At 48.0% G+C, this 13,616-nt stretch overlaps 1 protein-coding gene across 1 annotated transcript in view; it reads left to right on the top strand.

Moving 5' to 3' along the window:
* Positions 1 to 10,304: 10,304 nt before the first annotated feature.
* LOC138102372 (lamin-B2) overlaps positions 10,305 to 13,616 on the top strand; it is a 36,937-nt gene continuing 33,625 nt past the window's right edge. The window contains exon 1 of the mRNA XM_069000060.1: positions 10,305 to 10,541. Within this exon, the coding sequence (XP_068856161.1) occupies positions 10,305 to 10,541 (237 nt within the window). The remainder of the gene's footprint in view (positions 10,542 to 13,616) is intronic.

Here is a 13,616-nt window from a genome sequence, read left to right as displayed (position 1 = left end):
TTTATAGCACATGCACACTGCTAAAGCTGTCACCCACGTTGCCACAGACAGCAACTGTTCCCAAATCCAGCTGCTCTAGGAAAAACCTCAAAACAATCTTTGCCTGTGCCTTCTGCTGAAGTATAGTTTCTGACCACCTGACCAGTCCAACTGCCTGCTCGCTTGAGCAGAGGAACCATCTGCAGCTGCCAGTTCAGGCAGGCTGCTCCTGTCTGCTGAAGGAAAGGATTTAACCCTTCTGAGCCTTCCCTGGGCCTTACAACACTGATTTTATAGCCTAACAGCCTCACCTCTGCTGCCATGCGATGGAATTCCTTCATTTTGTATCCACTTCTGCAATTATAGATGCCTTAGCTTTGGTCTTCCAAGTTGCTCATCACTTCCAAGTGAAAAGTATGTCCTTGGGTAAACGACCTTTATTTTTGTCATTGGGAAGCCAATGTCCTGCCTTCTCTTAGGGACCCACACAAAAGTGGTTTCTCCTACAGCCACTCTACAGGGGGTCTCACACTGCTGCGCCCCATGGCCACTGCATGGTGGGACCATGGTGATGCTGATCTGTCCTCCTTGCTGGTCTTGCTGGGGATGGAAAGGTTTATCAGGTGGGAAAGGCCATTTACAGACCCACAGAAGCAGTCACTTTGGACAAAAGCAAGTTCCATTTGTATTCCTGCTGCATTTTACAAGGAGGCCGATGCTTTGCAGTGGCTGGATGCCATGTAGCTAGGAATGGCTTCTGTGGGGATGAGCCCATGCCTCAGTCCCTTGGTGGGCCAGCTGAAAGTCACTGCTGTCAAGGGGGAGCAGGCTGAAGGGTGTGGAGGGAGCAGCAAGGGGGCATTGCCCCTTTGGGCAGTGCCAGGAGGCTGGATGGACTCTACCCAATTGTCACTATGTGCCAGTGGGGTCCTGGGCTGTCCAGCCATAAAGAGCTTCCAGAGAGAGGCAGGAGCACAAACTGGCATCTCAGTGGAGCCTGTGAGGACCTCAGGTTTCAGACAGAGGTTTGAAGCTGGCCCTCATTTCTAGCTCGGTGTGTTCTTGGCCCCCCACACCTCTCGCTGACCCAGGCATGGTGCTCTGGGCCCAGGCAGGAGCGCTCCTCCAGGCCCAGCACGGAGCTCTTTGCTGTGCAGGAACAGGACACAGGAGAAGGGGTTGCCAGCATGAACCTGACTGGGAAAGGGAGGTCGGAGGGGAAGGTGGGTTGAGGTGCTCAGTCTGTGGCACGGATAAGAGACACAGGCAGCAGTCACAGCCAGTGAAGGGGGCGATTGCTGCAAACTGCTGTGCCCTGTGCAGGAGGATCTATGTAGGTGCTGCAGAGGAAGGAGGCATGTCTGCAGAGGCAGAGTGCCTGTGTGAAGGATCCTCCACCATTCTGGCACAAGCTTTTCTGCAGCCCCGAGGTGAACGGGGCTCATTTACCTGAGCAGCCCCAGGTGCTTTTTGTAAGAGAAGCTGTTTGGACACTGCCTGCCCAGACTGAGTCCCGCTGAGCAATGGCACAACTCTTACCCATCCCAAGAGGGCTTTGAGTGTCCACGGTGGAGGCGAGAAGAGCTCCTCTTCAATCTCCAGTGACACCATTCCAGAGGAGCAGCTGTGTGTGAGCTGGCTCTCTGCTGTGCTGTTTGCTTGCACCATATCCCACCAGGCAGCTACAAAGCAGTTTTCCATGACTGATCTCATGACAAAACATGGTTCACAAAGGCTTAGAACTCTAACATTTCTTGCTCCTATCTTGCATGAATAGATTACCTGCCCACACTTTATCCTTGCAGGCTAAGGGCATCTGCAGAGTCTGGGGCATACCTGTGACCTCCTGCAGGGCAGGGAGTAGCCACTGGGCACTGAGGTTCTCGAGCCAGAAGAAGTCAGAAAAGCAGCAAGAATGATGCAAAGGTTGAGGAAGATGGGGGAACTGCAAAGGGGAGGTCCTTCCTAGGGTGAGTTGATTCAGAAGAAGACTCACCAACGGGCCAGGGATTTCAGGAACAACCCAGCAAGACTGTTTCCTGGGAAGATGAGAGTAATGGGAGTATCCGCCTTCCAAGGAGGTGTCGATCCTTCCTTGTATATAGCCCAACAGCAGAGTCCTGTAGAAAGCAAATGTTGCTATTTCTTTTACATGAGAAGGTATTTTTGACAAGAACAAACAGGAAAATTGGTCATGATTAGTTGGCATGGCCAGGGTGCTGCCTGTCATTGACACCAAAGGAGAAACATACAGGGTGAGAAGAAAAAACTAAATGAAAAGTAAATAAAATTCAAGAGATTTGTGTAACAACAGAGCAAAAGTAACGGGCTCAGTAGTCACAGTGCCCATGGGTGGCCCACAGAAGTGTGGATTCTTCACACAGAATTTTCTCCTTGTGGGAGTCCTAGTCATGAAGCCAAAGATATCCTGAGGCTGGCTGAGCAACTCTAGGCACCTGAGGTGCCCAGGCACTACACTGGAAGAACTCCCAGCTCCTTGCTGGATGTAGGGTGGAGGTATTCTCCCCATTGGCCACAGGCCAGTCCTCCAGACCCTGCCACTGGGTGGGATGGCCACTGAACCAGAACAGCTAGTGGTGTACCATCCAAACATATCTGCATAGCAGGGGTAGAGAGGACAAAGAGTGATTTATGTTCTGCAAACTTGACAGGCTTGAGCAGATCTGAGCTTCTCCAGACCAGTTCAGACCAGCGCAGTACTGGCACAGAAGAGAGCATGCACACTTCCAGCCATCGGCACTCTGACTCCTGCGAATGGAGGCTTGTCTACACAATGTCCACCATGCATCACTGACTTAACTCTTTATTGCTTTTTATGTTAAATCATCAGTATAAGCTGCCAATGGCCTCACTGACCATTGTAACCTCAAACTGATCTCTCTGCCTTCCTCCATTCTGAGGCCATTTAAGTGTCTGCAGTTTCCTAGCACTCGCTGGCTTCCCACTCCAAAATGGGGGGAAATTTATAGCAAAATTGCTATAAAAATGCAAACCAAGCGACAGCTGCATCGTGGTTTATCAACTCCTTCCTTATTACCCAGCAAATACCAGATTAATCCCACTGTTTGAAGTTGAGTATGTCTCACACATCAGACAGGTGTTTTCAGGTAGTCCGTTCTCCAAGACAACTGCCAAATGGGTTCTAGACCTCAAGCAGGCCTTAAGGATGTGGCCACATGTGCCATGGGGGTTGCACACACCTGCACTGGGCTGGGAACCATCTCTGTTAGTGGTGTGAGTAAATCCCCAGAGATGGATGATGTTCTGAATCATTTATGATGGGAGTATCACAGATGGGAGAGACAGAGGTGGACACTGTGCCTGTAAACTGGGGCAATATTTCCTGATATATTGAAGGAGAACTGGCCTGGCCTCCTTGGCACAAGGGAAGGACTGTCAGTGAATCCATGCCACTTGTTAGTTCTCTAGAGTTTGGGAAGCTTGGCACTTTGAACCCAGCAGCTTTTTCTGGATTCCATTGGGTTATGCCTTTTGCACTTGAAGAAGCTCAGAGGTTCAGCCAGAGCAGGCCCAGCCCTAAATTCCTGCACTTGGGCAGATTACCCAACGAGCGAGGACATCCATCCATCCCCTGAGCAATGGCCCTGATCTTTCCAGGGTGCAGTTTTCTGCATGCCAGCCTGTCACACTACACAACATAGGGCCATGCTGAAGCTGATTTTTCTTGAACATTCAAGATTTCTGCAGACTGTGTAAAACATATTAAATCCTACAAATCTGTGCTATTCTCATACCCAGAACTGGGGTTTAGCAGTGCAGAGGAAGCCTGCAAATATCGCCATCAAACAAAAGCTTTTCCTCATTTGCTGTAGCTCCTGCCCATTTACTCCATCCAAGCAAATCTCTTTAATGGCTGCCCAAAACATCTGATTCTTGCACCTGCCCACTCACATGCATCCTCAGTGTGATGGTGGTAAAGAAAGAAGTGATGTGATACTGCTAGCCTTCAAAATTCAGAATAGGGCACAGGCTGCAGGAGAGTGGGGTAGGGCAGGATCTCTCCTGACTGTACCAAACTCAAGACAGGAAATGGCTTCCTGTTGTAGGTTCATGCTTAGCTGGGGCTGTTCTTCAAGGACATGCAGCTCCAATGCAAGTGTTAACTGAGGCAGTGCTCCAGCACTTCACTGTTGTCCCCAGCCGTGGACTGGAAAAACGTTTTCCAATGAGACAGATGTATTGACAGCCCCTAAAGGGGCTCCAAGAGAGCTGGAGAGGGACTTTGGACAAGGGTGTGGAGAAGGGGGAATGGCTTCCCACTGCCAGAGGGCAGGGATAGATGGGATATTGGGAACGAATTGTTCCCTGTGAGGGTGGTGAGGCCCTGGCACAGGGTTCCCAGAGAAGCTGTGGCTGCCCCATCCCTGGAAGTGTCCAAGGCCAGGCTGGATGGGGCTTGGAGCAACCTGTGGAAGGTAGAAGGTGTCCCTGCCCACGGCAGGCAGTTGGAACAAGTTGAGCTTTAAGGTCCCTTCCAACCCAAACCCAAACCAATCTGTGATTCTATTATTCTGTGACCTGAAAGCCAAGTTCAAAGAGCGACTCCATAAAACTCAAGACATACAGACATTAACTGAATAAGCTTCACGGTCATCTTAGTTTTGTTGCAAGATTATTATAAAGCCTAATGAATTATCCTTTGTAAAGTACTTTGAGATCTTGGGTGGAGCACACTTTGGAGTTGCAGAAAGCATTCCTTTCATCTCCTTGATTAATCATGTAATATGTCCAAGAGAGACTGATCCCATGCACATACCTCATTATCTCTCTATGCCTGTCTTCTTCCTTCTCACATATGTTTACTCTGTAAACTCTACCTTTGACAGAAGCTCCAGCTTAAGGAATCAGCACTCCCAAATGCATGTTACAGTGTATGATGGGATAAGTAGATAATTCTCTTTCAAAGGGAAGCCAAAGGTTTCTGCTTTGACCTTTCTGCACTAAGAACTGAACTCCCAACACACTGGGAGCTGGTTTGTTAAATAGCACAAGACTGAAATATTTCCCTCCAATGAGACCATGACAAAGGCTGAGCCAGCCTGGCCAGACACGAGGAACAGAACAGGTTACTGCAGCTGCTGGAGGAAAATATGTAAATAACTCCATGGTGATGGGCACCCAGCCAGCTGCAGTTGGGCTGTGGATTTGAAAACTAAGCGCCAAATGGTTGTTTTGAAAAAACCTCTGGGTTTGTTTTCATTAGCATGGAGATCAGTGCCAGGCTTTATATAATAATAGTGCAGGGGTGTGAGCATTGTGTGCTCCCCTCCCACAGCTCCACCGGTGTAGCAATGATTTAAGTGATTCTTGGAGCAGAGCTGGGATTGCTCCTGGCTGATAACGCCAGCTTTGTGAACTCAGAGGAACTGCATTCAGAGCCAGTCCCCACCCTCCTTCACTGTGCTCTCCAAACTACTAAATGGCTAAACGATGAAGGGCTTGCATGTGAAATGAGGGAACCTGAACTCCACGGAGTGTTGAGAATTGGGGCTACCTTGGCAGGCTGCAGAGGACACTCTTGTCTTTGGATCCCTGAAAGTGTAACTAGAATAAAATCCAGCTCCGTATGTGAAAGGGAAAACTCACAGTGTTAGAGATTATTGGCCCAATATTTCATTAAAAGTGAGGCAGATAATCCCTTCCTTGATCTTAGTGTAATGTTGCTATTTATCTCTTTAAACAGCATCTGGTCTGCACAGGCACACCTACAGTTCTGGCTGGCCACAGTCTGACTAGAAGGAAGCAGTGGTATTTTTCCTACCTGGCCAGCTCATCTGTTTTCAGTGGTGCTTTCACGGTATTCAACTACCAAGAAATCTGTTTTCCTATTAGTTTGGAAGAATTCCTGAGTCCTCAGGAGCCAGTGGGCATGAGACACAGTAGGTGATGCTACCCTGAAGGCTGATGTATCCCACCATACACCTCCTCCTGTGCCTAGGGAAGCCTGTGAATGAGCTGTACTGCAGGAGCAGGAACCCTCTCTTTGGCTCCTGCGTTATAGACGGGGATCTTTTTAGCATGGGCTATTATAAGCAAATCACTCTGTAGAAAAATGACAAAGTGGAATTGTGGGAAGTCGGGGGGCCCTGAGCACTGACCCCCTCAGCATCTTCTTTTGCCCCTTTTCTGTTGAGATGGGGGAAAATATGAAGTGTTTTCTGAATTAAATTCTCATTTCTTTCTGATCACATGAGACCAGGGTCTCATTCCAGTACAAGAGTCTAAAGGGCCACGCTTAGAAGTTACTCGCCTTCCTGCCACAAAAGAGTGAACAATTCCAAGCACAGACCAGAATTCTCTCTGTCCAGACCTGTTAACACTTCTCTCAGTGTGATAACAGCTTGAATTCTGCCTCAGTAAGGAGGTAAATGCTGTAGCAAAAGATTATTATTGTTCAAAACTCCTGTCAAACATTAGATGCTGGATTCAGAAATAAATACACTCTCTACACATTACAGTGTGATGTCTTGTCTTGAAAAAACCCCTTGTCCTACAGACAGTCTGCTGTCTGTTTGCTTTAACCCCACAATTGTGCGCCACATTCCTCTTTGCTCTTTTTTACATCTCAGCAAACTTTCTCATAGTGGATGAGGAAGGTTTCATCCATGACTCATGGCATACCATTCATTTTCTCTACTTGCTTTAGTGCTTTCTGTCCTGACACTGCTGGAAGCAATTTTATTCAATGAAAGATGAAATTCAGGAGCAGAACTCCATGGTGAGGTATGAGTGCTTCTTCCAGACTTGGAGTCATTGCTAGCAATTTTTTGAACACTAATGTTGAGGCCAAATTTAATTTGGACTGGTAGGAAAATGTTATGTGATATATATTCAGTCCTTGTTCCTTCCTGAAATCAATGACAATATCTGAGACAATCAATGAAACATTGTCTGGCTGTTCAAGCAAGGTGAAGAACATGATGCAGAGGTGGAGTTAGGTGACTACAGTAAATATAGAAATAATTCTATTAAAGACATACAAATAAAAGAGTGTAAAATGAGAAAGAGGAGAGCATGGCAGCAGCTGATGAGAAACCAAAGCAGTTAAGAAATAGCAGTGGAAAGCCTGTATCTCCAGATTTATGAAAATGTCAGAGTCGTTATGAAATCCCAGATAGCCTCAGAAAACTTGTTAGACACAAATGTACAGGAAACTGGTCAACAAATGAGAAGGTGCTCTGTATCAAAGGATACACAAGGTTTTCCTTTGTCTTTATTATGTACTGGAAGCAATTCCTTCATTTACCTGGTGGTAGAAGCACTGCAGAGCTAAACAGAGCCTGTCCCTACTGTCTGTGTCTGACATCCCAAAAATTTATTCTTATCCTACGCAGACAGTCAGATATATTGCAAGTGTCTTTGAGCTAGAGCTTCAATACTGAGCCCAAGGCTCTTCCAAGTTCCTGACTTTGTACCTGCAGCAGCTTCCTCCTCTGCTCCACTTTCCACAAAGTGGAAATTCTGGGAGAGTGGGCAAGGCAGGAGCCTCAGTGTACTCTGAACAGGTTCCCAATCTGAATGCCCAGGAATGCAGCCCCAGGAATTGCCAGGATCCTCTGTTTTCCCAGCCAGGTAAGGCTGACACATCCCTATATTGTCCCTTTGTCAAACACTAAAATATTCTGTCTTGGGATAAATCCATTCTACTTGCTCAGAAGGAGTTTATTGTACAGAAGGGGTTTATTGTAAAATTGCTTACGGTAGCAAAGACCTGTCAAGGTCTCTAATGAAAAACCAACTGCTAAATATTAAGAGATTAATAACCATATTGACCCTGGTTCAATACTAAATCCCTCTCATAGTAGGGATCCAAGAGGACCAGTATTTGAACAGATGCCAATACCACAACTGAAACATGCGTTGCACCCCCTGGAAAACACAGCTGGTGAGTGGGCACTCAGCTTGTGCACTTCCCTTTCTTCCTTGGTGCTTCCTCTCCCCATCTCACTGCCAAACCATTCTCTTTGGAAAAGTGAACATACATATTCTGTTAAACAAGGGGAAGTTGGTGTCAGGGATGAAAGTGTGCAAGTGTCCGGGTTACTGCTAAAGAAAAGGACTTTTTAAAAAATGTAGAAAATATCAGGCACTATTATTGATGCATATTTCAGGAAGTATATTTTGAAAAAAAAAATAGTTTACTGTAATACAATTGATAGCAGCACTATGAAAATACCCAGTAGCACTAGAAGGCAAAAAAAAAACCCAAACCAAACCCCAAACCACAAAAACTCTTGAAACATTAAAAGTTTGTAAGCCATTATCTAAAAAAATCTGAGGGCTAAACTTCATGAACAAAGGGGATTTACATCCGATTTACATTATCAATCACAATTAGGCAAAAAGCTTAAAATAATTTCAAAAATATGACAGATGCAGAGATTATCACATCAAATCAGAAGAGTAAAAATGACCTAACCCAAAAATGTTTATACAGAGGCTTTCAGCGTTTTTAAAATATTTTTTCCTGTCTTAACGCAACCAGATTTTATAGCTGGTCTTCCATGAACTTGCTACTGTTGGAAATTGAATGTTAAAGAGAGAAAAAGTCCACTCTAAGTACACGGCTTGATGCTCAGGGGTATTTTTGTTTGTTTGTTTGCTCCGGGGAAGGCAGTGCCGTTAGAGACGACACGGACTGCGTGGGGCAGGACAAGGGGCAGGACAAGGGGCTGGGGCTGGAGCCGGTCCAGCAGCAGTTGGGTTACAGTTTGCAGACGGGCGCCAAAATTCAAAACACGCATTGCACTGTACTGCAACTCCCAAGTGTGGCTGGAACAAAGAGCAGGAGGCGGATGGGGCAGGACCCGACCTCCCTGCGAGCAGCGACCACAGCACCCTGGGATTTGTAGTCTCCTCTCTGCTTCCTTCTCCAGATTCAGTCAGAAAGCTGAGATTTACGCCAAGTCGCACATTGTATGATCAGATCTCACTGGCAGCGCCCTGCCGGCAGTGACCCTCATGCAGGGAGGTTGTGCCTTTCAGAAAGCGCACGGGGAGTGATCTTGCTTCCATTTTAGCTGTCACTCATAAACAGCCCTGGGGAAACCCACTGATACCAACAGCTCCGCAGCTGGGTGTGGAAATTCCCGCTCTCGGGCGGAGGTGAAGGGGCGCTCAGTGCTGTCCCAGGAGAGGTGATGCCCGAGCAGGTGAGACAGGCACTCCGCTGTCTCACAGCAGCCGGGACAAATCCTTTTCTATCAGATGCACATTTTGAGACAAATGCATTCAGGTGAAAACCTGTGATTTATGCAGTGATTGAGAGACTTACAGCTATTTGCCCACATGGATATTGACCATCCAGAATTCCTGGGTTTATTCCAAGGTTTTCCAGTTTGAGGTGTACTTGATACTAGGATTTCACATGAAGATTGTTTTAGTTCTATTTTGAGGCCAAACACCTACTTTTTCACCCTGGGTCCATAAGTTTTCACATCATATGCTGTATTTTCTTGCTGTCTTCCCCTTTCTCTATCCAGATCTTTGCATAATGCTCTTGCTACTGTTTCTCTTTGCTCTTCATACAGATGACAGACTTTTGAGTCTGTTCTACCGAGTTCTCCTTTTTCTCAGCCTTCCCTTGTAGCTGAAAGGCACAAGGCCAGGAACAGCTTTGGGAATGGTAATCCAGTTTATAGTAGTTAATGTGCAAGAACTGACAGAATTTGGGGACTTTGGGAAAAATACTACTCCAAATATTTAGGAAGAGAAAACTTCTCAGTGGATTTTAGTTTGTACAAAGTTTGACTACATAGCCAAAAAACATCACTCTTTAGGCACTCCTAAAACATCAACCTTGGGAACGTCCAATCCATGTTTTCTCCATTTCAGCACAGAGCTGGACCCTGGCCTGCGCAGAGCCGACAGCAAAGCACAACAAAATCACACAGCCCACAGGCGGCTGTGGACAATGTTTTAGGGAACTACAGTGAAAACACACAAATACACCCTGTCAGGGAACCGATCACCCCACAGGCCTGAGCCCCGTATGTGGACCCGGGCTGCTGCTCCGCCGGGAGCGGATGAGGGTCAGTCCTGTCGGTCGCTCCGGTCCCTTCCGCTGTTGCCACCAAAACCTCTTCACCTCAGAACCGGGCCCGCGCCCGATTCTGCCCGAGCCGGCCCCGCGGTAGGGGGGGCTGATAGGACGCGAAATGGCGGGCAGCGCTCCGCCCCGCGGCCATCTTGGCGCCGGGACTGCATGTCCCAGGCGGCGCCGCGGCGGGAGGGGCTGCCCGCCCGCCATCTTAGCGCTCCCTCCCCCGGTGCGGCGGGATTGAATGAGTCGCTGCCCGCCCGCCCGCCAGCCCAGCGCCATGTCAGGCACTCCGAGCCGCGGCACCCCCGGCGGGACCCCGCTCTCGCCGACCCGCATCTCCCGGCTGCAGGAGAAGGAGGAGCTGCGACAGCTCAATGACCGCCTGGCCGTTTACATTGACCGTGTGCGGGCGCTGGAGCTGGAGAACGACCGGCTGCTGCTGAAGATCTCGGAGAAGGAGGAGGTCACCACCCGGGAGGTACGGCCGGAGTAGGGGACGAGCAGCGACGGCCCGTGGGGTGCCCCCCCCCCCCCCCCCCCGCCTCCGTCCCGGGGCGGGTCCGCGGCCTGGGGCTCGCCCGGCCAGTTCCCGCCCGTTCCCTGCGCGTTCGGGGCGCGTTGTGGCGGCTCCGTGTGGCTGCCGCGCCATGCGCGTCCCGCCGGGCGGGGAGCGGGGGCTGTGCGGACCCAGCGCCTGCCCGCGCGGCCCCTCGAGGCTGCCGGGGCTCTCTGGCCGCGGTGTCGGGCTGAGAGGCCACTGGCGACACATTCAAGGTGGCTCAGGCCGGGATTCGGCACCGGCAGGAGCCCGTGGCGGGAGCGGAGCGGGGCGGACGCTGCGCTGCGGGCGGTGTTGCCGGCTCCCGGGCCGGCCGGGCTGCAGCGTGGAGCCGCCGCGGGTCCCTCGGCCGCGGGCGGGGCTCGGCCGGGACCGTGGGCGGTCCGAGCCCTCCGATGCCCCGCGCCCACAGCACGCGCGTACCCTGGTACCGGGGTGTTCGGTGTCCCCTACGGCTTCTCTCTTGACGGCTGATGCGATGGGATGGAAGATGTAGAAAGGGTTTAGACTGCCTTTGCCTCTCGCCGTAGGAAATCTTTTACAGACCCCATAAATACTCGGAATCAAATCCTTGTAAGCGACACTGATTTGTTTCCTGGAATCTTGGAAGCAAAACTGGATGATTCTTTTTCCTAAGCCTTGCTTTTCCCTATTCTGTGGTGTCTGCCGCCCCCAGGACTCTCCTTCCCTTATGGCGGAAGGATGTAGTCGGTGGCACACTGGGGATGGTCCCGTCCTGTGCAAGACCAAACCCCCTCAGCAAGGTGCGGTGTCCCAGCGCTGAGATGATGTCAAACTGCTGTGGAAAGCCTATCAGTAAACATGCTGGACTGTAACTTCTGGGATGTGGTGGATTGCTGTGCCACTGTGTAGCTTTTAATTTTTTTTTGGTTTTCCTTTTTTACCCCTTAAGATGTTGATTTGATGATGCTTGGGGTGGTGGGAGGAAGGTTTGATTTAATTTAGTTTAAGCAGAGCAGATACGATAATGTCTTATCTGGGGAGTGGTTGGAGTACCTGCCATCAGTGCATGTATGCCCAAAACCGAAGTACCTTTAAAGTCCTTTTGTGTCACTTAATGATACATTGTAACTTCCACGCTTTCAAATCACTAGCTATTTCTAAGCGTGAAACATCACTTGCCGTGTGAAATCATGCTATAAACAAAATAACCACATCTAATTTACGGAACTTCTAAGCTGTATATCGCTGGAGGCTAGAAGGAGTATCCCTTTGAAATGCAAGAGGCAGAATGTAATTCTATTGACAGTACACATGTAGCAAGAGTAAGAGGGCAAGCAGACAACGTAGATATAATCTCATTAGACTTTTAACGTGAGCATAAACCAGCTCCTAACAGCAGTTCTGTGTGTTAGCAACTCCGAAAAGTATTCTGATGCAGTAACTGGAAAATAAACTTGAGAATTTTGATAGGAACCTTTTGGTTTCTTTGCCCTTGAGCTTTCCTTCTCAGGTATTTTCATCCAGACTTCAAAAAGGTCTTAATCCTTAGACACATTCTAACAAACTTCATCGGTTTCATCAAGCTCTTCTTTGACACTGACGGTTTGGCTTGTCACTGGACCACCTTTATTAAATACTTTCCCCATCCCTTTAGGAAGGTTTATTTATTCTTTACATATATCCACAAAATGAAACTTTGTAGTTTTATTGTTTTAGTGCTGGATAGCGGACATTGGTTTAAGACTGTGGAAGCAGTAAAACTTCACATAGCTGCCAGATTTTGGTTTTACTGGAATGGGAGAATACTGTCCTTTCACTTTTGGGACCAACCTAGTAAACTGGATTTTCTGCTGACAATTCAGTTTTCTTATTAACCATTGGAATTTGCATTCATAAAATGATTAGGCTTAGTGTGAAATAAGATATTAATTAAAAATAAACCCTCCAAATCCCACAACTCCCTCCCAACAAACCCCAAAGCAGCTCTAACTTCTGTGTAGAAGCACAGCTGAACATAGTGCAGTGAAATTCGCATACAGTTCTCTCTACGATATTATATCTTTATATACACAAGCGTCTAAGCTCTACATGCTTATAGGAGACCATTTTCTTTTTCCACAGTGTTCAAGATGAAAATTCCCATTGCTTGTCCTCAGCTATGTGTAAATTTGAGTCTGATCTTATTTATTATTTATAAAAGCTGACTGAATATTCTATATTTTTTGGCTTATCTTTGGTAATGGCAGAAAACATAATCTGCCACTGGGGTAGGTGGTATCATGCACGCTGTGGGAGGCAGGCAGGAGGGACTGCACACCAATGGGCTCTTGGTTACTACCTGAGACTTTTGCCTAGAGAGCAGATGATGGGGTCCATGATCGAAAGTGAATTTCTCAAGGCTGAGGATAGCTATAGCTAGCAGTAGACAGAACCATGGTACCATGAGAGAGATGTTTGTCCTTTGCTTGTCACTCCAGTATCTCACGGGGACCATACTTGAGCTGGGTAAGACCATTATTGACTGACGTGACATGTCCTGAGTAACGGGTGACTGTTCCTGACACTCCCTGCCCCCACCCTACATGCATGGGAACAGTTTTGATCTGTGCTCAAAGCTCTGGTTTAGGGTAGTGTCTTCTAGATGAGAGAAGTTCTACTGATGCTGCTCAGGCAAAGACTGTAGTCACTGTTCTGCCAAAGATTCTTTAATCATTGGCTGATCAGGATGTTCTTTCTCCTTGTTTCAATCACCAATTTGAACAAGATTGCAGAAAGCAGCCGTTTGCTGTTCCGTGTGGCAGTCTCAGCATGGCCTTTCAACAATATTATTCCTGTTCTTTTTGATGAACACAGGGCTGCCATCTCTTAATAGCAGAGAAAAGGAGTTTTGCAGTTGATTCATCTTTAGTTCTTTATCAATTATAGCCTTTTTCCTACCCTGTCCAATGCTGCTTTACTTGTATGCAATAGGTGCCTAGACAAATAAAAAGTGTATGCAGTAAGCCCTCAGACAAATGCAAAAAAAGTTTG

Source organism: Aphelocoma coerulescens, unplaced genomic scaffold (assembly GCF_041296385.1).
Source record: "Aphelocoma coerulescens isolate FSJ_1873_10779 unplaced genomic scaffold, UR_Acoe_1.0 HiC_scaffold_73, whole genome shotgun sequence".
Classification (NCBI taxonomy): domain Eukaryota; kingdom Metazoa; phylum Chordata; class Aves; order Passeriformes; family Corvidae; genus Aphelocoma; species Aphelocoma coerulescens.
Note: the sequence above shows the minus strand (reverse complement) of the source record. Positions and strands in the feature narration are given on the sequence as shown.